Source organism: Rhineura floridana, chromosome 3 (genome assembly GCF_030035675.1).
Source record: "Rhineura floridana isolate rRhiFlo1 chromosome 3, rRhiFlo1.hap2, whole genome shotgun sequence".
In the NCBI taxonomy this organism is placed as follows: domain Eukaryota; kingdom Metazoa; phylum Chordata; class Lepidosauria; order Squamata; family Rhineuridae; genus Rhineura; species Rhineura floridana.
The window spans coordinates 196,612,438-196,638,878 of NC_084482.1; the positions used below are offsets into that span (position 1 = coordinate 196,612,438).

The 26,441-nt window shown below is 45.0% G+C and overlaps 1 protein-coding gene across 5 annotated transcripts; it reads right to left on the bottom strand.

Moving 5' to 3' along the window:
* Positions 1-2,203: 2,203 nt before the first annotated feature.
* LOC133380986 (uncharacterized) lies at positions 2,204-22,473 on the bottom strand. Of its 5 annotated transcripts, none has more exons than XM_061619296.1 (3): positions 22,372-22,473; positions 8,449-8,567; positions 2,204-5,507 (listed from the first exon to the last, which is right to left on the bottom strand). In XM_061619296.1, exon 3 carries the CDS (start codon positions 5,428-5,430, stop codon positions 3,949-3,951), a length of 1,482 nt encoding a protein of 493 aa, XP_061475280.1. In that variant the 5' UTR covers positions 5,431-5,507; positions 8,449-8,567; positions 22,372-22,473; the 3' UTR covers positions 2,204-3,948. The 5 variants fall into 5 exon arrangements, with proteins under 5 accessions (XP_061475280.1, XP_061475281.1, XP_061475283.1 ...); XM_061619297.1 differs by lacking the exon at positions 22,372-22,473 and adding an exon at positions 20,538-20,621; XM_061619299.1 differs by lacking the exon at positions 22,372-22,473 and adding an exon at positions 13,086-13,164.
* Between the last annotated feature and the right edge of the window lie 3,968 nt (positions 22,474-26,441).

Below are 26,441 nucleotides of genomic sequence, written 5' to 3' on the forward strand. Positions count from 1 at the left end.
AGTGGAATAACAGTGAAATCACTACAGCTTCTTTTGCAAAAGAAGAAAACTTTCATGAAATTGGAGGATAGAGTTTCTGCACAGGAGTATCCTATACTGTATTTTTAATGCACAAGCACCACAACCTCAGGCCCAGAGCCTGGAGTGGCCACTTTCTTCCAGATGCCCATAAATCCATTTCTCTCACACTTGATCTTCCATAAGTGACACATGCTGGGTCAATTGACTATGATAGATAGATAGATAGATATACGTTGTTGTTATATGGTTGTTGTTATATGCCTTCAAGTTGATTATGACTTATGGTGACCCTATGAATCTTTTTTGGATAAATTCATAGGGTTTTCATGGTAAAAGGTATTCGAGGTGGTTTACCGTTGCCTTAGGTGGTCTCCCATCCAATTATTAACTAGTCCTGACCCTGCTTAGGCATGTTCAGGGTAGTATGGCTACAGACAGACAGACAGACAGACAGACAGACAGACAGATAGATAGATAGATAGATAGATAGATAGATAGATAGATAGATAGATAGATAGATAGATAGATAGATAGATAGATAGATAGATAGATAGATAGATAGATAGATAGATAGATAGATAGATAGATAGATAGATAAAAACCAAAGAGAGGGAGTTGATTATTTCAGTGCTCCAGGGCGATTCTAAGATTCATGGGTTCATTTACTGCAAGTCCCACCTCAGTATAACCCTGTGCCTCCTTTTCTTTTGTGTCTAGGGCCCTTTTACTTCTTGGCCTGGCTTGGCTGTGCCCATCAGTCTCCCAGCTGTAACAAATCGGGTCTGAGTGACTCCTTCTTTGGGTTCACTTATAATGTCACTTGCTGTCACAGTACTGACCTCTGCAATAAGATCCCCCAGCTGGAACAGCGATGGCCGTGGAATGGCACCAGCCGCCGACTGCTTCCAAATGCTGCAGGAATACTCATCGTGGCCCTCTTGCATTGGGTGCACTTGAATGGAGAGCTCTTACAATAACAAACACATGCACACACAGATCACACTTGTGCATACACCACCCAGAGACCACCCACCCACAAAGAGACTCTGCCACAACATTCCATGCGCCAATGAATCAAAGCTAGGCTGTTTTAAGAATGCTAAACTTGACTTAAGGGGGCTTCCACAAAAATGTATGCCCTTCAGATACTCATAACTATTTATTTTATGATTGTATTGCTCTGTTGTTTATTTTATGTTTTTATGTACACCACTTAGGAATGCAAATGATTAAGTGGTGTATAAATGTTTTAAAGAAGTACATAAACTAGGGATGGATGAAACTGTGATTTTCATTTTCTCCCTCATTTTCCCCCATCTTTCGCTTAGTTTTGCACATCAGTTTGTAAAGAAAAAATCCTCAAATTCATCAGCATTTTTATGCGCATTTCCCCTGATACACACATTTTATACGCAATTTTTCATGTTATATAATATATTTACAAGCAATTATCCCTAATATAATGCATTTTATGTTATTTTCACAAATATATGCATTTTTATGTTCACTTTCTCTTCATGTATGCACACATTATTTGGCTGGAGAAATGCATCACAAAATTTGGAGAAGTGCACATTTCAAAGGGGAGGTGCACTTCAGTTCATGCATTGTTCTGGGAAGTGCAAATGGGTTAGGTTTGCATTAAAATGCAAAGTGAATTGCATTTCTCCCCCATCTGCACTTCTAATACTATCCTCTTAGAGACACTCTTCTATAAGATGGCTATCTTAGTACGCATGAGTGTCCCCCAAGAGATCCTGTGATGTAGCATCACAGAACAAGCCTATCCAAGTTATTAGTTCACACTAGAACTTCGAAAGTACTCTGTTGACCTAACAGGCTGGTATTGATTTGAGTACTTTTTTGTCCACTATCCGCCGCTTTTACTAATCTGTTTTTTTCTCCTCAAAAATATTGATATTAATATTGATATTTTAAAGGAAATATTAATAAATGGAAGGAAATATAGATAAAAATATTGTTCTTAATACTGATATTTTAGAAGCTTTTTTTAAAAAAAAGCAATCCGTTTTCACAAATAGCCACAGGTAATTGCTGCACAAAAATCCAATCCATGACAACACAGAATAGGCTAATTAATGGGAAATTCGATACAAAATCCAAATGGGGTGGAATTCCAGCACATCCCTGGTTCACACACATTTTTGTATGCACTTTTCCCTGATATTGCGGAACATACTAGCCTGCTGGCCCACACATAATTTCTAGGCCTCATGTCAACAGCATGAAAGAAAAAGAGAACTACAAAAGATGTTCTATTTGATCTCTTGGATAAAATTCTCAGTCACCATATAGCACCAGTAAGGCATAGTGGCTAAAGTGCTGGACTTAATATGGGAAGACCTTATTGAATCCTTACCTCAGAGCTTACTGGAGGACCTTGAACCAATCACTATCTTATGGATTAAGACCTTGCAGGGTTGTTGTGAGGGTAAAGGGGGGATACATGTCATCTTCGGATGGAGTGTGGGATAAGATGACTTCCACTGGGAGTCTCACCTGGTGCCAATACAAATGTATCCATTTTGATTTCTTTATGAGGAGGTAATACAGCAATGAGCATTTGTTCTGCATTTATCCTGACTTGCTTGCAGGGCGTTTCTACATCATCCCATTAATTAGTTCTTCATCCCACACTGGATGAAAAAATGTATTTCTCTGTCACTTTCCACACCACAAAAAAATTATACTTTTTTAAAGTGGATTTGTTGTGCTGGGGCCACAGAGACCTTTAATCCACTTTTACTGCACAAATCTAATGTTCCAGCATTCCACTTGAATCCCTCCATCAAAATACTGACAGTCTGAAGGTGTTTTAAATCCCCCCCCAGTTCACAAACTAGTGTGGCCAGACCAGAAGATGGCAGCAATGAGTTGCTTTTACTGAAGGAAAAGAAAGTGTGAAGGTCTATGGGAAGGATTGAACTAAACAGGACATGATCAGATCTCCTAATGTTATTTTTTCCTCTTTGGTTAAAAGCAGTGTAGGTGGGTGGGTGATTTCGACTGAGGCAGTAGTGCAGGGATGTGGAGTTTAACTCTTCCCCCTATGTCCCAATCTGGATCCAATTCTCCCTCCCACTCCTGGACACATTAACTGAAGAGAAGAATTTGACCTGTATGGTCCCCTCTGCCCAATGGCCCATAGCACCTTTGGGGTTTTTAAAGCTGAGGACATCGTGCAGAGTGGAGAGAGGTTGAAGCCTCCCAAGTACCATAACCAGGATCCAACCTCCCCACAAGTATATATATCTTGGGTGGTGGCAGGTGTGTGTGTGCTGGATCACTGATGTGGTTGGTAGGTGGGGTGGGTGGGCCTATTTAAGGTCGTGCTGCCTGCATCAGGAGGGATTTGGGGAGCATGACAATGCGGGCCCAGGGCAGTCTGATGCCCAAGGGCCCAGTCATGCCTGGTGCAGTCCCTGGGCTCTACCATTGAGCCATGGTCCTTCCTTACATGTACACATCCTATGCTGACCATCTGAGTTTAGTGTTCTTCACCTGTATAGGTGCCCCAGTTACAGAACATCAGTGATGGGGAAAGTTGCACCTCCTGCATTTTGTGAAAAGGGTTCATAACATCCTGCTTGGGCTTTGCTGTCCTGCTAGGCAGCAGCATCAAGACCTTTTTCTACACGGGGGTAGTGAAAACCAGTTTAGAAAGAACTGGTCGCCGCAGGAGGCAGAGCCCATGGAGGGTGTCCCAAGAGACAGGAACCTCAGGTCCATAGATCATTTATTTTTGGTATCACTCTTACACAATTCATTTGGTGGACCAGCCCCCGACTTCCCAATCCAAAAACAATGTCCTGTTCCTGGAATGGATCCATCTCAGTCCCAGTCCAAGAACCGACCATCACCTTAGCCTGGGAGGGATCCATCATGTTCACCAGTCCCCTGGACGAGTCACCTTTCTGGACCGCCGTCTGCTTGTCTGCTGTCTGAAGTTTCCTCTAGAACATCAGTTGGCTCTCCTTCTTCTTCTTCACTTGATCCATTGAATGATGGCCCCATGTCTTCGCTCTTTCCATGGATCAGTACTTCTTCCGTTACTGTCCCACTGGGTAAACTCTGTAGCCCGGCAAGTTCTATTTCTTTTCCATTTCTCTCCTCAGACAGTTTTCTTTTCCAGCTGGATGATAATACGTTTAACTTGAGGATGTATTCTCCTCCCAGTCCCCTGGAACTATTGGGCAGTCTTGTATCTGCCCTTGTGCCACTGGAAAATGTCCTCCCTGCAAATGATGTTGTTTCTTCCTCTCCTTTCCAACTACTAGATGCAAATTCTTCTAATACAACCACATTGGGTGGCCCTCTCTTAGATCTTTTCCCATTGGACTGCCTTTTGGGCCTGTTGAACGTTCTCCGTACCTGATTGGATGGGCCCTCCTCTGCACCTTTCCTCCCTTCCAGTTTCCTCACCCGAAACAATGGCCCTTCTTTCCCACGTTTCCCAGCGGATGGCCCCGTCAGCCTGCTGGATGATCCAGTCTCTGCCAGAGCCAGCACAACTTCTCTGCGGCAATGTTGATCTCCGACAATGTTGAAGACAGAGATCCAGCTCTCTCCATGCCCGGAAACCATCTTGAAGTTCTTCCCATCGCAGTCAATGAAGATGGTGGCATTAGCCCGGTGCCGTGGCGACAAAGCATTAAACTCTTGCAAGGCTCGCTTGAGGCAAGCCCGGAGGTCCACTGTGCATCCTTTCAGGCTTTCTGTTTCTTTCCACACTTTCAGCAGGTTCTCTGAGGTGAGCGGCATTGTGCGGCAGCTCAACCTGTCTACATAGATGTCCATGCAGGAAACTCGGACCTGGTACCGAGGTTGCTTATCAGAAAAAAGGATGTGGATACGGGACCTCCCCTTCCCAGAAACAAAGTCCAAGCAGGAACTGCCACACTCAATGGTCAATTCAGCATTGCTCTTCACCGAAGGTGGCTCCTTCTCAATCTCTGTTATGGCAACATCCAGGCAGGCGCGGAGTTCCTTAGTGGCGTCATCCCACTGAAGGAGCTCCTGCCTCACCTTCTCCAAATTGTCAGAGGTCAGTGGAGCTGTGCAGAGGGACAACCGGTTCAGGTACACCTCCAGACTGGAGATCTCAATGTTGTAGTGGGTTTTCTTCTTTAACCAAGAGACAACTATCTTGTTCTCACCTCCACCGGAGACAAACTCCATTCTCTTCCTCCCTCTGACCTGAACAGTCAAGGTGGCATTGTCCCGGAGACAGTGTGGTTCACGAGGAAATTCTAAGAGGGCATGATCTAAGCAAGCTGTCAGCATTGTATCAGATCCCCGATTGCCTTCCTCCAAGCTCTTCTTTGCGGAGAGTAAGCTGTCTACACTCAGTGGTGCTGGAGGACTGGGCTTGGGGATGCAGGCACCCATACGAAGAAAGACCAGGTTCTATGGATGCAGCTCCAAACATGTCTTCCCATGCAGTGGCATCAGTGGCCCTCCAAGACCTGGTGAAGAAAATAGGCATCTTAAGAATGGGAGGTTCAAACTGGGTGGCAATTTGACAGCAGAGCCAATGGACCTAGGTTCCTCAAGAGCAGGGATAGCCAACAGGGCACCCTCTGGATGTTGTGTGCTGCGAGCCCCAGTTTTCTTCTAAGGGTGCATGTTCTAAGACAGCCTTCCCCAATCTGGTACCCTCCACAGATTTTGGAGTCCAGGTCCCATTAGTCCCAGCTAGCATGTCTAATAGTCAAGGATTATGGGAGCTGTAGTCCAAAACACATGTGGGGGATTAGATTGGGAAAGACCATTCCAAGAATTTGAGGAGATGGGAACAATGTCAGTAATACATATGTAGGTAGGTAGGTGTGCATTGACAAATTGGCAGGGGGCATAGATTCAAAAAACCCCGTGGCATCACAGTGGGGTGCTTATGGGAAAAGTCAGTAAAAAGTCAAAACTATATACATATAATATGCACAAATGGGGGGGTTGGAGGGCCACAAAACAGCTTTTCATATGACAGTACCACAGCAGGGGACCAATAGGAGCAGTCAGATATGGGAAAATGGAGGGGGGGTTGAGGGGGGTGTACACATTTTTTTGTCTTTGACAGTATTTTTTTATTTTAGGGAAAGAGACTTGCAATGTTTTCCTATGCATGTTTATTTAGAAGTGAGTCTCATTATGTTCAGTGGCACTTACTTCCCCCTCTGGATATTCCAATTTCAGTGGAGGGGGTTTCCTCGGGGTGGGGGGGTTTCCTCTGAAGGTGGAGAAAAAAGAGGTATGCACATTCCCCCCCCGCCAGCTAGGATCCCAGGAATTATTCCCTCCCTCCCCCACCGGACACTATCGGCATACTTAAGAACCTGCACATCAATTGCAGAGACTGCCTCTCTCCCTTAGGTCAGTGACAGGAGGATGGTTGAAAGTGGACAGCAGTTAAGGGGAGACCCGAGACAAGAGATGAGGAAAAGCAGCCGTGGGGAGAAGCTGAGGAGTGGGGCCTGTGGGAGAAGGGGAAGGGCCATAGCCCAGTGCAGGGGATCCTCTTTGCATGCAGAAGGTCCCAGGTTCAATCCCCAGAATCTCCAGGGAGGGCAGGGGAGGCCCGGCCGTCTCTGGAATCCCACGGATCCATTGCAAGTCAGTGTGGAAAATGCAAAGCTTGATGGACCAATAGTTTGCTTCTGGATAAGACAACTTCCCACATTCCTAAGAAGGGAAAGTAAAGTCGGGAAGAAAATGGGTAGAGGAGACAGCAGAAGGAACAGTCAACGGTGATAGACTGAAGGATCTATGGAGCATGGGCCCACAATGCAGATTCCCACTCCACCAGTAACAGTGTGCTCATCTTGACACTATTTATCTATTTGTTCAATGGACCCATTCTTGCCCAGTAACCAGCAGCGGGATGGATTGGATAAGCAATGGTGATCAATGGCTTCTAACCACAATGGCTATGCATTTCCTCCAGTGTCTGAGGACACATGCCTTTGAATAAGAGTTGCTGAGGATCATGAGGGGGGAGGAGTGCTGTTGCACTCAAGTCCTGCTTGTGGGCTTCCCAGAGGAGACATCTGGTTTGGCCACTGTGAAGACAAGATGCTGGACTAGATGGGCCATTGCCTTGATCCAGCAAGGCCCTTCTTATGTTATTTCTTATGGGATCTTTCATTGCCAATTGGTTATGTCAATAAGCTTGGAGATATTGTTGCATCCCTTGGACTCCAGTCAGACTGCCCCCTCCCCACCACCGGGCCAATGGACACCAGTAGGCTAGTCCATTTGGGCAAATGGGGCACTGCCCCACTCACCTCTGCCTGCCCTCTGGCCTGCCTTCTTACTTACAACCAGTCCAGAGGGTGAAACTGCCTGTCAGATTCCTCCTCCTTAGTCTCAAGGCTGCCCTTGGAGAACTCAGCAGGGAGGAGCATTAGTTGGCTTTGCCCACCACTGGCTTTGGCTTTGCCTTCTGTGGCCTCCCTGCCTTCAGCCCCACCAAGTCCCAATAGGCTCTAGCCACCAGTGGCCTTGTGGGAAGGAAGAAGAGAGCGAGGGAGGCAGTCAAGCACAGGCAACCCCAGGGCCTGCTCCGCCTTCATCTGCCTCACACATCGGACAGTCTTTTCCCCACCCCAGGGCCAATGGATGCCATCTGTCCTGTGGGAAGGAACATCTGATGTGGGCTGCTGCTTCTAGAGCTAGTTGTTTTGTTGTGTGGGCATGTGGTTCTGGGTATAACTGTTGTGTTTTAGAAAGGTTGTTCGCTGCTTTGAGGACTCCAGTCCAAATGAGGAATATATATCAATTAAATAAACAAACAAAACAAACCCGGAGGCTTTACACCAGGAGTGGGGAAACCTTTAGACCACTAGATGTTATTAGACTACAACTCCCAGCAGCCTTGATCATTGGCCATGCTGGCTGGGGCTGATGGGAGTTGTAGAACATTTGGCAGACCAAAGGTTCCCCCCTTTGCATTACACTGTGCTTTGTCCAGGGAGTGTCTACATGCTATCATGTGTGATGTGATGTCACTTTGCCTCCAACACCACTTCCACACCATACATTTAAAGCCCAAGGCTGCCCCCCTAAATCCTGGGAACTGCTGTTCACTTTTCATTTCCAGGACCCTTAAACTACAGTTCCCAGGATTCTTTGGGGGATGGAAGCCTTGTGCTTTAAGTCCCTCTCACTCCCAACTCAGCCAGTCTTCCCAGGATACCATGGACGATGGTATCGAAAGCCATTGAGAGATCAAGGAGAATCAACAGAGTCACACTCCCCCTGTCTCTCTCCCGACAGAGGTCATCATAGAGGGCGACCAAGGCTGTTTCCATGCCAAAACCAGGTCTGAAACCCGGCTTAATGTAGGGCTGAAACCCGGCCTGAAACCCAGAAACTACATTAAGAGTTGCTAGCTGTCCAGAAAAAACAAACCTGATCTGGTCCTATGACTTTGATATGCAGAAGTTAGCTGGTGAAACTTGTCATTGCATGAAGACAGGACTGTGAATGTCTGCAGATTAAACAGCTGTGAAAGGCACAGGAAGATGGTCCTGTAAAAATTAAAAATAAAATGGGGGTGTATCCATCATTAGTAATACTCAGAGTAGACCCATTGGAATCAATGGACATGACTAACTCAAGTCAATCTCAATGGGTCTACTCTCTGAGGATGACTTACTTGAATACAACCCTATTCTGCCAACTCGCGGATGCAAGGTTGCATACCCTGTACTCCATGTAACAACCCAGAAGAGCTACTGCTAGATGTTCTCTGTGCTGTCAGTGAAGTAGCTTAGAACCCCTAATTATCCCACGCCAGCATGCAATGGAAGCAGCTGCAGCACAACTTTCTATCAGTCAAGGATGGGGGAATATGTCCATTTCATTATGTCTCAGCTTCTCACTTTGTCACTTTTCCACATCAGGTTGCAATTTTGTTTTTTTTAAAAATGGCCACATGAATATACATCAGCATTAAAGGTGTCCCCACACTTGTAGTGCGAGTCGTTTCCGACTCTTAGGGTGACGTCTTGCAACGTTTACTTGGCAGACCGTATATATGGGGTGGGATTGCCAGTTCCTTTCCCGGCCTTTCTTTACCCCCCAGCATACGCCGGGTACTCATTTTACCAACCACGGATGGATGGAAGGCTGAGTGGACCTTGACCCCTTTTACCGGAGATTTGACTTCCTCCTTCTGTTGGAATTGAACTCTGGCCGTGAGCAGAACTTCGGCTGCGTTACTGCCGCTTACCACTCTCTCCTTATATAAACATTTCTGTATGCAGACCTGCCTAATATAAACATTTCTTGCAATGCAATTGTCCTTATCATAATGCATTTTTGTGTCCTATTTTCACAAATACATGCATTTCCCCCTACTATATGCATTTTTTGTATTTATTATTTGATTTATATCCTGCCCTTCCTGCCAGTAGGAGCCCAGGGTGGCAAACAAAAGCACTAAAACCACTTTAAAACATCATAAAAACAGACTTTAAAATATATTAAAACAAAACATCTTTAAAAACTTTTTAAAAAAAGGTTTAAAAACATCTTTTTAAAAAAAGGTTTAAAAACATATTAAAAAGTAATTCCAACACAGACAAAGACTGGGATAAGATCTCAACTTAAAAGGCTTGTTGAAAGAGGAAGGTCTTCAGTAGGCACCAAAAAGATAACAGAGATGGTGCCTGTCTAAAATTTAAGGGGAGGGAATTCCAAAGGGTAGGTGCCACTACACTAAAGGTCCATTTCCTATGTTGTGCAGAACGGACATTCTGATAAGATGGTATCTGCAGGAGGCCCTCACCTGCAGAGTGCAGTGATGGACTGCATATATAAGGGATAAGAGGGTCTTTCAGGTATCCTAGTCCGAAGCTGTATAGGGCTTTGTCAGAGCTTGGAAAAGTTACTTTTTTGAACCACAGTTCCTATCAGCCCAATCCAATGACCATGCTGGCTGGGGCTGATGGGAGTTGTAGTTCAAAAAAGTAACTTTTCCAAGCTCTGGGCCGCTTTGTACACCAAAACTAGAACCTTGAACTTATCCCAGTAGCTAGTAGGTAGCCAGTGCAATTCTTTCAGCAGCGGGGTGACATGTAGGCGATACCCTGTCCCAGTAAGCAGTTTCACTGCTACATTTCACACCAGCTGCAGTTTCCAGACCAGCCTCAAGGGTAGCCCAACATAGAGCGCATTACAGTAATCCAGTCTAGAGGTTACCAGTACATGGACAACAGTGGTCAGGCTATCCTGGTCCAGAAATGGCCACAGCTGTCTTACCAGCCAAAGCTGGTAAAAGGCACTCCTAGCCACTGAGGCTACCTGGGCCTCTAGCGACAAAGATGGATCCAGGAGCACCCCCAGACTATGGACCTGCTCTTTCAGAGGGAGTACAACCCCATCCAAAGCAGGCAACGGACCAATTATCTACACTGGGGACCCACCAACCCACAGTGCCTCCATCTTGCTAGGTTTCAGACTCAGTTTATTGCCATCATACAGCCCATCACTGAGTCTAGGCAGCAGTCAAGGGCTTGCACGGCCTCTCCCAATTCAGATGTTACGGAGAAATAGAGCTGGGTATCGTCAGCATACTGCTGATACCTCGCCCCAAATCTCCTGATGACTGCTCCCAAGGGCTTCATATAGATGTTAAACAGCATGGGGAACAAGATAGTACCCTGCAGTACCCCACAACACAACTGCCAGGGGTCCGAAAGACAACCACCCAATGCTATTCTTGGAAAATGACCTTGGAGATAGGATCAGAACCACTGTAAAACAGTGCCTCCACTACCCATGTCACCAAGTCGATCCACAAGGATACCATGGTTAATAATATCAAAAGCCACCAAGAGATCAAATAAGAATAACAGGGTCGTACTCCCCCTCTCCTTCTCTCGATAAAGGTCATCCATCAGGGCGACCAAGGCCGATCCAGTCCCATAACCAGGCCTGAACCCAGACTGGGACGGGCCAAGATAATCTGTTTCATCCAAGAGTACCTGCAGTTGCTGCGCCACAACCCTCTCAGTCACCTTCCCTAAGAAGGGGGTATTTGCGACCGGTCGGTAATTTTCACAAACTGTTGGGTCCAGGGTGGGCTTTTTCAGGAGCAGTTGCATCACCGCTTCTTTCAGGGCAGCTGGAGCCACTCCTTCCCACAATGATGCATTGATCACACCCTGGATCCACTTGGTCAAACCCCCTCGGCAAGCTTTAATAACCCAAGAAGGACAAGGGTCGAGAGGACACGTTGCTGGCAGCATTGTCGCAAGCACCTTATCCATGTCATCAGGCCACATCAACTGAAACCATTCCCAAGAAGTTGCAGCAGATGTTGCACTTGACACCTCATTGGGGACTACAGTAGATGTGGATGGGCATTAAGATTGCTATGGAGGCAACCAACTTTACCCTCAAAGTGCCTTGCAAACAATTCACAGTGGGCCTCTAAAACTCCATTTCCTGGAGCTGATGTCAACAGACCCCTGACAATACAGAAAGCTCCACTGGACAGCTACTTGAGGATGCAGTGGTAGCAGAGAAGTGGGCCTTCTTCGCCATTCTTACCTCCACACAGTAGGCACAGTTATGATGTTTTACGTGTACTCGATCAGCCTCAGAGCACATCTTCTTCACTTATACTCTAGCCATTATCCACCCTGTTTCATTGCCCTTAGTTCACTGGTATACCAAGGTGCAAACTGGATTCCACAATGCCGGAGAGGGCACTCTGGGACAACTGTGTCAAGAGCCTGATGCGCCTCACTGTTCCACAGCATGACAAGGGCTTCAACAGGGTCACCTGCTCTATCTACTGAGAACTCCCCCAGGACATTCAGGAATCCAATGGATTCCATTAGTCTCCAGGGATGGACCATCTTAATCTGTCCATCACCCCTTCAGGGAAGGATCAGAGCCATAAGTCTAAACTTCACCAGGAAGTGGTCTGACCATGACAATGGGGTGACATCCACCCCCCTATCTCCAGACCACCCCTTCCTCCATCTGGAACAAAAAACAAGTCAAGAGTGTGACCTGCCCTATGCATCAGGCCGGTGACAACTTGAGACAGCCCCATGGTCATCATGGAGGCCATGAAGTCCTGAGTTGGAACACTAGAGGCAGCCTCAGCATGAACATTGAAATCACCCAGCACTATTGTTCTGGGCTCCTCCAATACCACAGCTGAGATGGCCTCCACCATCTCGGTCAGAGAAGCTGCCAGGCAGCAGGGTGGATGATACACCAGCAGCCCCTCTAGTTTACTGTCTCCTCGGCCCTACACCAGGTGCAGGCCCTCTCAGCCAGCTCCAAGACAGAGTGGTTTCCTGGTGACAGAGATGGAAGTTCTGTAGACCACAGCAACTCCCCCCCCCATTCCTGCAGCCTGTTCTGGTGTTGCGCTGAGTATCCAGGTGGGCAAAGCTGGGTCAGATCAACTCCTCCCAACAAATCCACCCAGGTCTCAGTAATGCACACCAAATTGGCACCTTCATCCACGATCAAATCATTGATGAGTGTGGTTTTATTGTGTACCAATCTGGCATTAAACAACAACATACACAGGCCAGTGAGCACAGCAGATGAGCAATGAGGAACTCATCCATGAGAGAAGTGGGAGCAATGAACAAGGCATAGATAGCCTTGCCCTCATCTTCTATGGTAGTTCACCACCTCCCCATGGCTATACCTCCTTCTATTCATAATCACTGAAACTGAGGTGGCATTACCTATGTCCTTCCCTACTAAGACTCCTCCTAAATACCTGATATGGACCCAACAAGAGCCCACCAACAAAACCTACCTGGACCAGTTATCCCAGGAAGTCTCTGAGACAATTGGGAACAGTCAGACATCTACCCCCCCATCTCACACCCAAGGAATGCCAGCCTTCTGCCAGTTACAGACTCTCTGAAGTCATCTGGTGACTTTCTCCTTTAATTCAGTTCACTGCACAGGCTCTCACCCTGTGCTGGAACTACACATGCACCATACACCCTCCCCACTACCAATCTCCTCTAGTTTCATTAAAAAATAGCAGGGGGTAGTGCCCTCACCCTTGGGGCTCCTTAAGGGGTAGTCCTGCCGCCCAAGGGCAGCCGGGCTTTTATGCCCCCTGAGCCAGCCAGGAGCTGATGCAAGAGGCTGCAAGATTAACTGCAGCCTCTTTTTGGAGCCAGGGTCAGGCAGGGGGTCCCAGTCCTTGCAGCACTTACCAGGGACGTCAGCTGTCTCAAAAGACAGCAATCTAGGGGAGCGAGCAAGCAAGCACCCAGATGCTCAGATACTCACTTCCAGGGCAGGTCTTCTCCACTCCCAGTGCTGTAGCTGTTCCCCCTTGTACACATTGCTTGGCTGGAGAACTTGATTGCAAAATTCGGAGTAATGCATATTTCAAAGGATAACTATATGGAGAAACTGATTGGTTCCCAATCAGAAAGGGTGTGAGACAGGGGTGTATTTTATCACCATATTTGTTTAACCTATACGCAGAGCTTGGAAAAGTTACTTTTTTGAACTACAGCTCCCATCAGCCCAATCCAGTGGACATTCTGGCTGGGACTGATGGGAGTTGTAGTTCAAAAAAGTAACTTTTCCAAGCTCTGCCTATACGCAGAACATATCATACGGAAAGCGGGATTGGACCAAGATGAAAGAGGTGTGAAATTTGGAGGGAGAAATATCAATAATTTAAGATATGCAGATGGTACCATACTACTTGTAGAAACCTGTAATGATTTGAAACGAATGCTGATGAAAGTTGAAGAGGAAAGCACAAAAGTAGGGCTACAGCTGAATGTCAAAAAGACCAAAGTAATGATAACAGAAGATTTATGTAACTATAAAGTTGACAATGAGGACATTGAACTTGTCAAGGACACAGTCATTAACCAAAATGGAGACAAGTCAAGAAATCAGAAGAAGGCTAGGACTGGGGAGGGCCGCTGTGAGAGAACTAGAAAAGGTCCTCAAATGCAAAGATGTATCACTGAACACCAAAGTCAGGATCATTCAGACCATGGTATTCCCAATCTCTATGTATGGATGTGAAAGTTGGACAGTGAAAAAAGCAGATAAGAGAAAAATCAACTCATTTGAAATGTGGTGTTGGAGGAAAGGTTTGGCCATACCATACCATGGACTGTGAAAAAGTACAAATTAAACCAGAACTGTCACTAGAAGCTAAAAGGATGAAACTGAGGTTATCCTACTTTGGACACATAATGAGAAGACATGATTCACTGGAAAAGACAATAATGCTGGGAAAAACAGAAGGGAGCAGAAAAAGAGGAAGACCAAACAAGAGATGGATTGAGTCCGTAAAGGAAGCTACAGACCTGAACTTACAAGGTCTGAACAGGGTGGTTCATGACAGATGCTTTTGGAGGTCACTGATTCATAGGGTCGCCATGAGTCATAATCGACTTGAAGGCACGTAACAACACAAGCTATATTTCAGTTTGACTTATTGTTTTGGTAAGGGCAAATTAGGCAGGTTTGCCTTTAAATGTGAACTGAATCAAATTTCTCCCCTATCCATAACATCAGACCAAATATGTGTATGAAAGGATGCTAAGGGGTAATTAATTTGTGTTAAATGATCTTGAGTGTGGACCCTTAGGAGCTTGGACCAAAAGGAAGACAACAAGGGGGTTGTGGGCCAGGACTGAAGCCACAGACACAGCTGAAGGTAGCTCTGGGCTGACAGTGAGATCAGAGGGAAGTGACAGTCAGTCACTTAGGGAAATTAACTTACTTCTGAGTCTGGGTTCCTACAAGCATCCATGGGAGTTGGGAAGAGGACCAGAGGGAATGTGGTTTGATTCTCATTGGTCTTTTCACCTGTGACATCACAGACCTATCACTGGGAATTCCATTCCGCCATGTAGTCTACTGAAGAAATCACCAATCACCATAGATAGGTCAAGAAGAAGACAGGCAAAGCTGGATACAGAAATGTGTACTAGCAATCCATGTTCACTGCAATGAAAACTTCCAGCTTCTGCAAAGAACTGCAAGACGTTTATCAAGTCACCTTGCCCCTTGGAATAATTATACAATAAGGTTCCAGTGTTTAATCAGAGAATGAAAATGTTAATACATATGAGTCAGACTTAGGAACTGATGAATCATCCTCTTTCTGTTCCATGTCAGTTTCTCCTATATGCAAACATGGATCTATATTATCCTGTTTATGTGCGGATTTTTAAAAATAATTGCTAAAAAAATCCACATAGTTCTACTACAATGAAAATAATAAGCATGTACATAGGAGGTGGTAATATTTCGTAGCTGTTTAGAGTCTAGCAACTTCACTTTTACCATGGGGAATTTTATGGAGAAAAAGATGGCCTAGAAGTAGGCAGTGTGAGAGCAGGGGCACAGGATATAAATTCAGAAGAGCAAAATTACCACAGGCCTAACCACAAGTGCCAAAGACACTTGAAGAGAGACACTGCTTACAAGTGCCTGTATGCTAATGCTAGGAGCCTCCGAACCAAGATGGGAGAACTGGAGTGCTTGGTCTTAGAGGAGAGCATTGATATAGTGAGCATAACAGAGACCTGGTGGAATGGAGAAAACCAGTGGGATACGGTTATCCCTGGATATAAACTATATCGGAAGGACAGGGAAGGACGTATTGGTGGTGGAGTCGCTCTATACGTGAAAGAAGGCATTGAATCCAGCAAGCTCAAAACCCCAAAAGAGGCAGACTCCTCCACAGAATCGTTGTGGGTGGTGATACCATGCCCCAGGAGGGACTTAATACTGGGAACGATCTATCGTCCCCCTAATCAAAATGCTCAGGGAGACCTTGAGATGAGATATGAAATTGAGGAAGCATCCAAACTAGGAAATGTGGTAGTAATGGGTGACTTCAACTACCCGGACATAGACTGGCTGCATATATGTTCCAGTCATGACAAAGAAGCAAAGTTTCTAGATATTCTAAATGACTATTCCCTAGACCAGTTGGTCATGGAACCGACCAGAGGGACGGCAACCCTGGACTTAATCCTCAGTGGGGACCGGGACCTGGTGCGAGATGTAAGTGTTGTTGAACCGATTGGGAGCAGTGACCACAGTGCTATTAAATTAAACATACATGTAACTGGCCAATTGCCAAGAAAATCCAACACGGTCACATTTGACTTCAAAAGAGGAAACTTCACAAAAATGAGGGGATTGGTAAAAAGAAAGCTGAAAAACAAAGTCCAGAGGATCACATCACTCAAAAATGCTTGGAAGTTGTTTAAAAACACTATATTAGAAGCTCAACTGGAGTGCATACCGCAGATCAGAAAAGGTACCGCCAGGGCCAAGAAGATGCCAGCATGATTAATGAGCAAAGTCAAGGAAGCTCTTAGAGGCAAAAAGTCTTCCTTCAGAAAATGGAAGTCTTGTCCGAATGAAGAAAATAAAAAAGAACACAAACTCTGGCAAAAGAAATGCAAGAAGACAATAAGGGATGCTAAAAAAGAATTTGAGGAGCACATTGCTAAGAACATAAAAACCAACAACAAAACATTCTATAAATACATTCAAAGCAGGAGACCATCTAGGGAGACAATTGGACCCTTGGATGATAAGGGAGTCAAAGGTGTCCTAAAGAACGATAAGGAGATTGCAGAGAAGCTAAATGAATTCTTTGCAACTGTCTTCACAGTGGAAGATATAGGGCAGATCCCTGAACCTGAACTAACATTTGCAGGAAGGGATTCTGAGGAACTGAGACAAATAGTGGTAACGAGAGAGGAAGTTCTAAGCTTAATGGACAATATAAAAACTGACAAATCACTGGGCCCGGATGGCATCCACCCGAGAGTTCTCAAAGAACTCAAATGTGAAATTGCTGATCTGCTAACTAAAATATGTAACCTGTCCCTTGGGTCCTCCTCCATGCCTGAGGACTGGAAAGTGGCAAATGTAACGCCAATCTTCAAAAAGGGATCCAGAGGGGATCCTGGAAATTACAGGCCAGTTAGCTTAACTTCTGTCCCTGGAAAACTGGTAGAAAGTATTATTAAAGCTAGATTAACTAAGCACATAGAAGAACAAGCCTTGCTGAAGCAGAGCCAGCATGGCTTCTGCAAGGGAAAGTCCTGTCTCAGTAACCTATTAGAATTCTTTGAGAGTGTCAACAAGCATATAGATAGAGGTGATCCAGTGGACATAGTGTACTTAGACTTTCAAAAAGCGTTTGACAAGGTACCTCACCAAAGGCTTCTGAGGAAGCTTAGCAGTCATGGAATAAGAGGAGAGGTCCTCTTGTGGATAAGAAATTGGTTAAGAAGCAGAAAGCAGAGAGTAGGAATAAACGGACAGTTCTCCCAATGGAGGGCTGTAGAAAGTGGAGTCCCTCAAGGATCGGTATTGGGACCTGTACTTTTCAACTTGTTCATTAATGACCTAGAATTAGGAGTGAGCAGTGAAGTGGCCAAGTTTGCTGACGACACTAAATTGTTCAGGGTTGTTAAAACAAAAAGGGATTGCGAAGAGCTCCAAAAAGACCTCTCCAAACTGAGTGAATGGGCGGAAAAATGGCAAATGCAATTCAATATAAACAAGTGTACAATTATGCATATTGGAGCAAAAAATCTGAATTTCACATATACGCTCATGGGGTCTGAACTGGCGGTGACCGACCAGGAGAGAGACCTCGGGGTTGTAGTGGACAGCATGATGAAAATGTCGACCCAGTGTGCGGCAGCTGTGAAAAAGGCAAATTCCATGTTAGGGATAATTAGGAAAGGTATTGAAAATAAAACAGCCGATATCATAATGCCGTTGTATAAATCTATGGTGCGGCCGCATTTGGAATACTGTGTACAGTTCTGGTCGCCTCATCTCAAAAAGGATATTATAGAGTTGGAAAAGGTTCAGAAGAGGGCAACCAGAATGATCAAGGGGATGGAGCGACTCCCCTCCGAGGAAAGGTTGCAGCATTTGGGGCTTTTTAGTTTAGAGAAAAGGCGGGTCAGAGGAGACATGATAGAAGTGTATAAAATTATGCATGGCATTGAGAAAGTGGATAGAGAAAAGTTCTTCTCCCTCTCTCATAATACTAGAACTCGTGGACATTCAAAGAAGCTGAATGTTGGACGATTCAGGACAGACAAAAGGAAGTACTTCTTTACTCAGCGCATAGTTAAACTATGGAATTTGCTCCCCCAAGATGCAGTAATGGCCACCAGCTTGGATGGCTTTAAAAGAAGATTAGACAAATTCATGGAGGACAGGGCTATCAATGGCTACTAGCCATGATGGCTGTGCTCTGCCACCCTAGTCAGAGGCAGCATGCTTCTGAAAACCAGTTGCCGGAAGCCTCAGGAGGGGAGAGTGTTCTTGCACTCGGGTCCTGCTTGCGGGCTTCCCCCAGGCACCTGGTTGGCCACTGTGAGAACAGGATGCTGGACTAGATGGGCCACTGGCCTGATCCAGCAGGCTCTTCTTATGTTCTTATCTATGTACTAATGGAGGCAGCCATCTTTTTCCCATTCAACAACCTTCCATTTTGGTCTCTCTGGCACAGAATCATCGCTCCATTCCATCCTATTGCATCCCATTCAGTCCCATTCAGTCCCATTGTATGCATTTTGTGAATTACATCAAATACTCATTTTTACTGTGTGCAAAATGCACACTTTACAATTCATCAGCAAAGTGCTCATTTTGCACACATCTTTTATGTAAGATAGCCGTTCTTCTGTGGACTTTTTGCACACTGAAAATGCAATGCGAAATCCAAAGAAATGCATAATGCAACTGGGAGTTGCATTCCAATCTGCAAGCAAGTTCAGGAGCATGAGAGCAGTTTGGCCCACTGCAAAAAGTAAACCAAATGAATTCCTCCCCCATCTCTGTTAGCGATGCCCCACTTGCTCCAAGCTGATCAAAAATCCATAGGAGTGTTGAACCAGGACAGAAGTATATGGCTGAAGGCAATCCACCGAACCACCCACATTCCACAGGTGTCCAGCAGAAAACTTTACATGGTAGAATGCACCTGACATGTCAACATAAGCAAGCACTTAGTAAACCTTTTCCAGAACTTGGATGCAAATATGAAATGGCAGGTTTACTAATCTTCAAATAAAAGCCTCTTTGGGTGCAAAAGACAATGCATTTGCTCTGTGTCTGTTCTCTTTACAAGGTGTTGCTATTTTTCATGTACAGAGTATTTCCAGGATGACAGACCTGATCCAGATTGGTACTCTAGTACTGGGGTTAGGGGGCTTTAATCCTCCCCCCCATGGTCCCAATGAGGGATGGGTGAGAAATTTGATTCAGTTTGCATTTAAAGGCAAATTTATCAAATCTGCACTGTCCAATGAGCACCGAAACACAGCCATCCTTTGGCATTCACACTTCTCTGAATTTTGCAATGCAGATCTCCAACCAAGCAATGTTTACAAAAATGCATATATTAGGGGCATCGAAATGAAAACATTTGTGAAAATACCATACATAAATGCATTATATGACAAGAAATTGCTTGCAAAAATGTGTACATTAGTCAAAACTGCCTACAAAAAGGAGAAATTCACACTAAAATGCTGGAGAATTTTCATGAGGATTTTAAAAAAAATCACAAATTGCTGCACAAATGTGGAGAACTTAAAGATTGGAAAAATGAGAAAAGGAGAGGACCAAAACTGACAGATCCTTCCATCCCTAATTTCCCAGTTTGGATCAGTCCCCTGCTCTGGCAGGTTGCAGAGAGAGAAAAGTTCCGATTCGAATTCTTGATCTGTATTGGGACCATGATGGGGGGAAGCGGGAAATGGTTAAATCCTCTCTACCCCATACTAGGCTCCTTATCCAGATCAAGCCTCTTGGGCTAGCACTTTGTGTGGGGAAAAACCACTCTTCACTTAAGTCCACAGATTTAGAGCTTACACATAGTCAGTCTCCAGTCATTTTTATCCACCCAAGCCTTTGGAGCTGAATTCTCTGCTTAAGTCAGGGGAATGAGTGTGATTTTACTTTGTCTGCATTTTGTGAGTATTTCAGGTTGTTTTTCAATGCTTGTAAAGTTTGCAAGTCACTTTGAGTTCATTTTTGAAAAGTGCATTATTATTGTTGTTGTTGTTATTAATAATAATAATAATACTTTCACCCTAAGATGAGCCTTTCTTTTTGTCTAAATCACAGACTATTGTATGTAGCAGTTGCCTGTCACCTTTTTTTCTTTCTTAAAGCAAACTGGGAGGGGATGTCAGGAGGGCAAGCGGTGGGGGAAGGATGGGATGCTTAACCCTGAAGGGGTGTATGGGGTGCTGCATTCACCAGGACAGAGATGGGGCAAGGTGAAGCAGCAGCAAGGTCAGAGGAGCTCCAGGTAGCCAACGACAACATCTCACAGGTGTGCACACACACCTGAAGGGCCACCGCCAACCTGGCATTTCCCCCAACCTCCCCACCTCCTTGCCCCAGCCCATTCTCAAACCAGTGAGCCCCACAACCCCAAGCAGGATTTTAAACCCCACAGAAAGAAAAGCAGAAACCTCCAAACTCGTCATGAATGTTTCTTTAGGTGAAATTCAGCGTCCACTTTAGTCTTCATAAGCCTTTCCCCTCTGACATGAAAAGACTTGGTACTGCAGTGTTTGATTCGAGTGTTCCCTTTAAGGAGCACGGTGCTTGCAAGCCCATCAGGAAGTTGCACACCTCTTAACAGATTTGGCCAGCTTTCCCAGACCAAACCCTTGGAGGTATGCTGGTACATCTTCAAGTTACCAACACATTGACACTGACTTTCCTGTTCAGTGCTATAAGGAAACAAGCTGCAAGTAACTCAGGGTACTCTGTTGGCTGCTGTTCTTTCTTCTTAGCTCTCGGGTCCAGAGTTGACCCACGGATTCTAAACTGCACATCCATTTGGAAGAAGAGGCTTAAAAGGTAAATGTGAATCTCTAAGAGGCATCCTCTCCTTGATTTTTTTTTTTTTTTTTGGCAGGGAAGGGATAGTAACAACTGAACAGGTTCAGAGGAAGGCAACAAGGATGATCAGGGGACTGGAAAGAAAGCCCAGTGAGGAGAGACTGGAAGAACTGGGCATGTTTAGCATGGAGAAGAGAAGACTGAGGGGAGATATGATAGCACTCTTCAAGTATATGAAAGGTTGTCAGAGGAGGGCTGGGATCTCTTCTCGATCATCCCAGAGTGCAGGAATAATGGGCTCAAGTTGCAGGAAGCCAGATTTCATCTGAACATCAGAAAAAACTTCGTAACTGTTAGAGCCATACCACAATGGAATCAATTACCTAGAGAATGAGGAAGGAGATTTCTGATCCATAATTGATTACATGCTTTTAGGGCTTCTGTCTTTAAAAGAAAACTCTTAACTCATGGCTTTTCTGAGATGAGTAAAGATAAAGATTGTTTGTACTGCTAAAATGCAATGCTAGCTAGAATGCAATGCTATGAATAACATTTTAAGGAACTATGTGAATAATTAAAAATGAAACTAACAGATGCTTGGAGTTTGCAGTGAAGCTTGACCAGCAGTTATTATTGCTCATGTAGCATAAAGTAATGCAAAGTATGTAGAAATATCGAGCTCAGATTGTCTATGACATTTTGATCCTCTGGTGTCAGCATGGTGAAGGCAAGGCCGAATGCATCACATGAGGCTGGATCCGATCAGGCCAAGATGTATGCAAAATATCGCCTGATAGGAAGAGGGCTGGCATGGACATAGATAGTCTAGATGTATGATGCAAAGATGTTATCATAAAATGAGATGCATTGCCTGTAATTCTTCAGAGTGTGGTTCTTTGGACCTGCTCTCCCAATCGTGCTATTGGTTTTGTGTATTGTCTCAATAAACTCTGTTCCTTGGAGCACCTCACTTTTGCCTGGAAAGTTTTCCTTCCACAAGAGGTAGTGGGCTCTCCGACACTGGAGTTATTCAAGAGGCAGCTGGACAGCCATCTGTCAGGAATGCTTTGATTTGGATTCCTGCATTGAGCAGGGGGTTGGACTTGATGGCCTTATAGGCCCTTTCCAACTCTACTATTCTATGATTCTATGAACTCCAACTTCTCTGTTCTTTCCAGCTCTAGTCTTGCAGCTTTGTCAGCAGCAGTGGAGTAATTTTTCTGTTCACACTCCAAGAGGAAATGCAAAAAGGTATATTTGTTGCCATGGGAGGGGGAGGTGAATCTCTTAGGCTGCATCAGAAGTCAGAACTAACGCAATGAAGATCCACAAAGCAGATGCACAGGCGAAGCATGCTATTATGACACAACTGAAATATTTATTTTATTTTATTTATTTATTATTACATTTATATCCCACCCTTTCTCCCAGCATGCAGTCAGCACTGGACTACCGTACCTCTCAGAAGGCCTTCATGGAGATGTCCTTATCTGAAAGCCCCTTCTCTTCCCTTTCCTTCCTAGTATGTCATGTGCTGCTGATTCATGAAAAGTGACTGGACTAGGGTTGCCAAGTTATTGGCCTGAGACTTATCCTGTATCTTTAGGAGAAGAGAAAGTCAGCCAAGTGCAGGTGTTCTTGCAACTCTGTAATGGGAAAAACCACAAGGTGGAATTCTTCCTTCCCCTTCCACAACTTTTAAAGATACAGAAGACCTCTTGGAGGCCGGGCCTGGCAACCAAAAGGTCTTCTGTATCTTTAAAAGTTGTGCAGGGAGAAGGGAGAATTGCACCTTGTGGTTTTTCCCATTACAGAGTTGCAAGAACACCTGCACTTGGTTGACTTTCTCTTCTCCTAAAGATACAGGATCAGTCTCAGGCCAAGAACCTGGCAACCCTAGACTGGACCCTTCTTAGGAATAGCCAAGGGCCTTTAGGCCTGATTTGTTTGTGTTTTTTGCATTGGGCTCTGGACCACTTGCCCCTCCTCCCTTTAATTTTTTTTTTTTTACTTTGCCTACAGCGCATCTGGGCACAGTGTCGGTGTCACATCCACACCATACATTTAATACACTCTTGTGCCACTTTAACAGAATCCTTGGAACTGTTGTTTAAGGATGCAGAGAGTTGTTAGGAGACCCTTAACAAACTACAGTTCCCAGGATTCTTTGGGGAAGCCCTGACAGTTGAAGGGGCATGAGAGTGCTATGAATGTATTTAAATGCCAGAGAGGGCCTGATAAGACCTCCAGATCTTATGTTGGGCATTCCTGGATGATTTTCCTAGCCATTATCAGAGTCCTGTGGTAAAAATATTCTTAATGGAGAAAGTGCTTGACTAGAAAGGCAAAGAGACACTACTGGGGTTGACTCCAGGAGGTGGCAGCAGCAAGATTTGGGCATTTGCCAGGGCCCCGAGACCAATACAGGGCCCATCACCCACCCTGTTGGTGCTACCATTTCCAACTTTCTAGAATATCTAAGAAAATCAGATGCAATGTCAGAAAACAGAGTGGTATGGAATGCTAGTTCTCTCAGAGTAGACCCACTGAAGTTGAGAGACACAACTAACCCAGATTCATTAATTTCAGTGGGTCTACTCTGAGTAGGACTTAGTTGACTACAATTCTCAGTTTTCATGCCTTGCCTTTTTCAGGTTCCAAATCTTGGCAACAGCGCTAGAAACTCCCAGTACTTGTTCTTTATTTTAAGATTCTGATTTGGAGATAGCTACACATCAAGCATAATTTCTTTCTCCTCACCATGGATAAACACTGGTTTGCTTGTTTGTTTTGTCTTAGCGCTGAAATGCAAAGCTGTTGTCACAGTGATTTTCCATCTTTCCTCCCCCCCTCCTTTGTCAATGAGAGACACTAGTGCTGCATTCTTTTTCTTCTGGTCCTGGGAGGTGTGAATGTGGGGTGAGGAGTTGGATTGTGCCCCACATTTTAAGAAAATATCTCAAAGTCACATTTCAACAGCAACTTCTGAAAGGTTTTTGCCATATTCAAGATGTAGAAATAATTTCTGGAGTTGAATTAATGTTTTCCAGAAATTTCAAATGTTGTCAGTGCTTTAAACTGCAAAATTTCTGTAGCTAACACACTCCCCTTTCATGCTGATTGGTTCCTAGGGACATCTGTTATTGTGGCAGAAAGCATGCAAGGAAAGGAGTGTGGAGATGACGACGGAGAGCAAGCAAGTGAGTGGGGTGTGTGGCTGTGAGGGGGCATGGCATAACTATCATGAAGGGACCCTGCACTTCTGAATTTGCCACTGCACTACTGGCCCCAAGAAGGGGGATAGGCTGCTAGAGTCTACACTCCATGTGACGTTGTAGCTGGCTCTGCGTGCCTTCTGCTCCCCTCCCCCTTCCTCTCAACACACATAGGATTGGGAGAATGGCTTGGGATGCCTCCACAAGGTCATTTTTTTTTCAGGAGGGATCCAAGCCCACACCAGGAAATTTAGGTTTGTGTGAATAAAGTAAATTACAGTTCTCCGTGTCCCTTTGTTGTTGTTGTTAGGTGCCTTCAAGTCGATTACGACTTATGGCGAGCCTGTGAATCAGTGACCTCCAAAAGCATGTCCCTGTGTCACTAGCCCAACGTAATTTTAAAAAGAAATAGAGTTTTTGCAGTTAGGAAAGTGACAAGGAAATGCATGAAAAGTGTGGGGTGAATGAATGACTAACAGGAAGACGTATAAACGGCAAAGCAGGATGAATGCAGGATGGATACGTATAAGCACCCCATAGACAAGTGTGAATAACTCACACATAGGGCCCATCTTAGGCACTATACATTTAAAGCAGGATCGTACTACTTCACAGTCACAGATTCCCCCAAAGGATCCTGGGATTATAGTTTGTGAAGGGTGCTGAGAGTTGTTAGGAGACCCCTCTTCCCCTCACAGACCTACAATTCTCAGAGTTCCCTTGGAAGAGGGATTGATTGTTAAACCACTCTGGAAACTGTACCTCTGTGAAGAGAATAGGGATCTCCAAAACACTCTCAGCACCCTTAACAAACTACAGATTTTGGGGTGGGGGGAAAGCCATGACTGTGTCAAGTGGCATGATACTGCTTTAAATGTATAGTGCAGATGGGGCCAAAGCCTGCAAGCAGGATCTGAGTGCAAGCGCACTCTCCCCTCCTATAGATCCCAGCAGTTGGTATTCAGCATACTGAGGTATATGGGTGTGTACACACCCCAGGCTTTTGTGTGGTCGGAATGCAATGTATTGTACAAAGTTAAGAATCACATCTGTTGCTCTGCCTACTTTTCCCTCTGGCCTCACCACCCACTTCTGTCTCTGTCCTTCGCCTCCAATATCTGGCCCCAAGAAGTTTGAATGAATGAATAAATGTGGCCTTCAAGCAGAAAATAGTACCTCATCCCATTCCACCACTTGAGTAGACTTCCCAAACCTGGTGCCCTTCAGTTGTTTTGAACAACAGCTCCCATCAGCCCCAGCCAGCCTGGTCCATGGTTGGGGATGATGGGGACAGTAGTCCAAAACATTTGGAGGTCATCCAATCAGGAAAGGCTACACTAGAACAATTCAGAATTCAGTTGCATTTTAAGTTGGATATTTCCCTGGTTTTCAGCAGCCATAATAATCTCCCTTATTTGCCCTTGACACCTAAGAAGTATATTTTTAGGACCCACCCTACTTTTGTGATGTTTGTGATTGTAAGATTTTAAATTGCTTTTAAGGATGTATCTTAAACTGTTGTAACCCACCCTGAGACCTCAGGGGAAGGGCAGGTAATAAATTAAATTAATAATAAATTATTATTTTTGTTCTCTCTTTAAGGTAGCCATCAGAGGGCAATATCCTGCAAGAACTATGTGTGTTTTTGCGTCACTGTTGGTGCTGGTATTACTTTCAGGAATGTTGATCTCTTGGAAGAATATGCAGGACACTTCTAATGAATTGGCTGTTTATGGCACCAACCGTCCCCTCCTCCAAGACAAGGCAAAAGTGAGCCTTTCCAACTGGCTGGATTCTGTATCTAAGTTTTTCTCCCAGGTCTACTTCCAACGTGAAGAGCTGAACTTCCATGGCATTTTGAAAACATGGAAGCTACTGGAGGAGAAAGGAAAGCTTTCAGAATTGATGAAGAAATGCTTACTAAAAGTTATGGAGGCCCTGGATCATGGGCCCTACAGCATGTGGGAGAATGCCAGACTAACCCTTCACTGTGATGGGATCTTGCTGGACTTTGTTTCTGGCAAAGGGGAGAATGAAGTGGCTGTGTTTGATCATGATAATAAGCTCTATTTCAAAACCAAGATATCTACTTGGAAAGCCTATCTCATGAAGTTCTTTGACAGGGCTGGTTCTAAAGGGCAGCCAGATTAGGCACTGGCCCAAGGGCCCCAGAGCTACAGGAGCCCCTGAGGGGCCCCTGAGGGGCCCTCTGCTCCCCTTCCACAATTCCGTGCCCCCCACACCCCCACTTAACTGTCAGCCGGCTTTTTAGCATTGCCCTTAATGAAGATGGTGGCCACAGCTTCCCTAAGG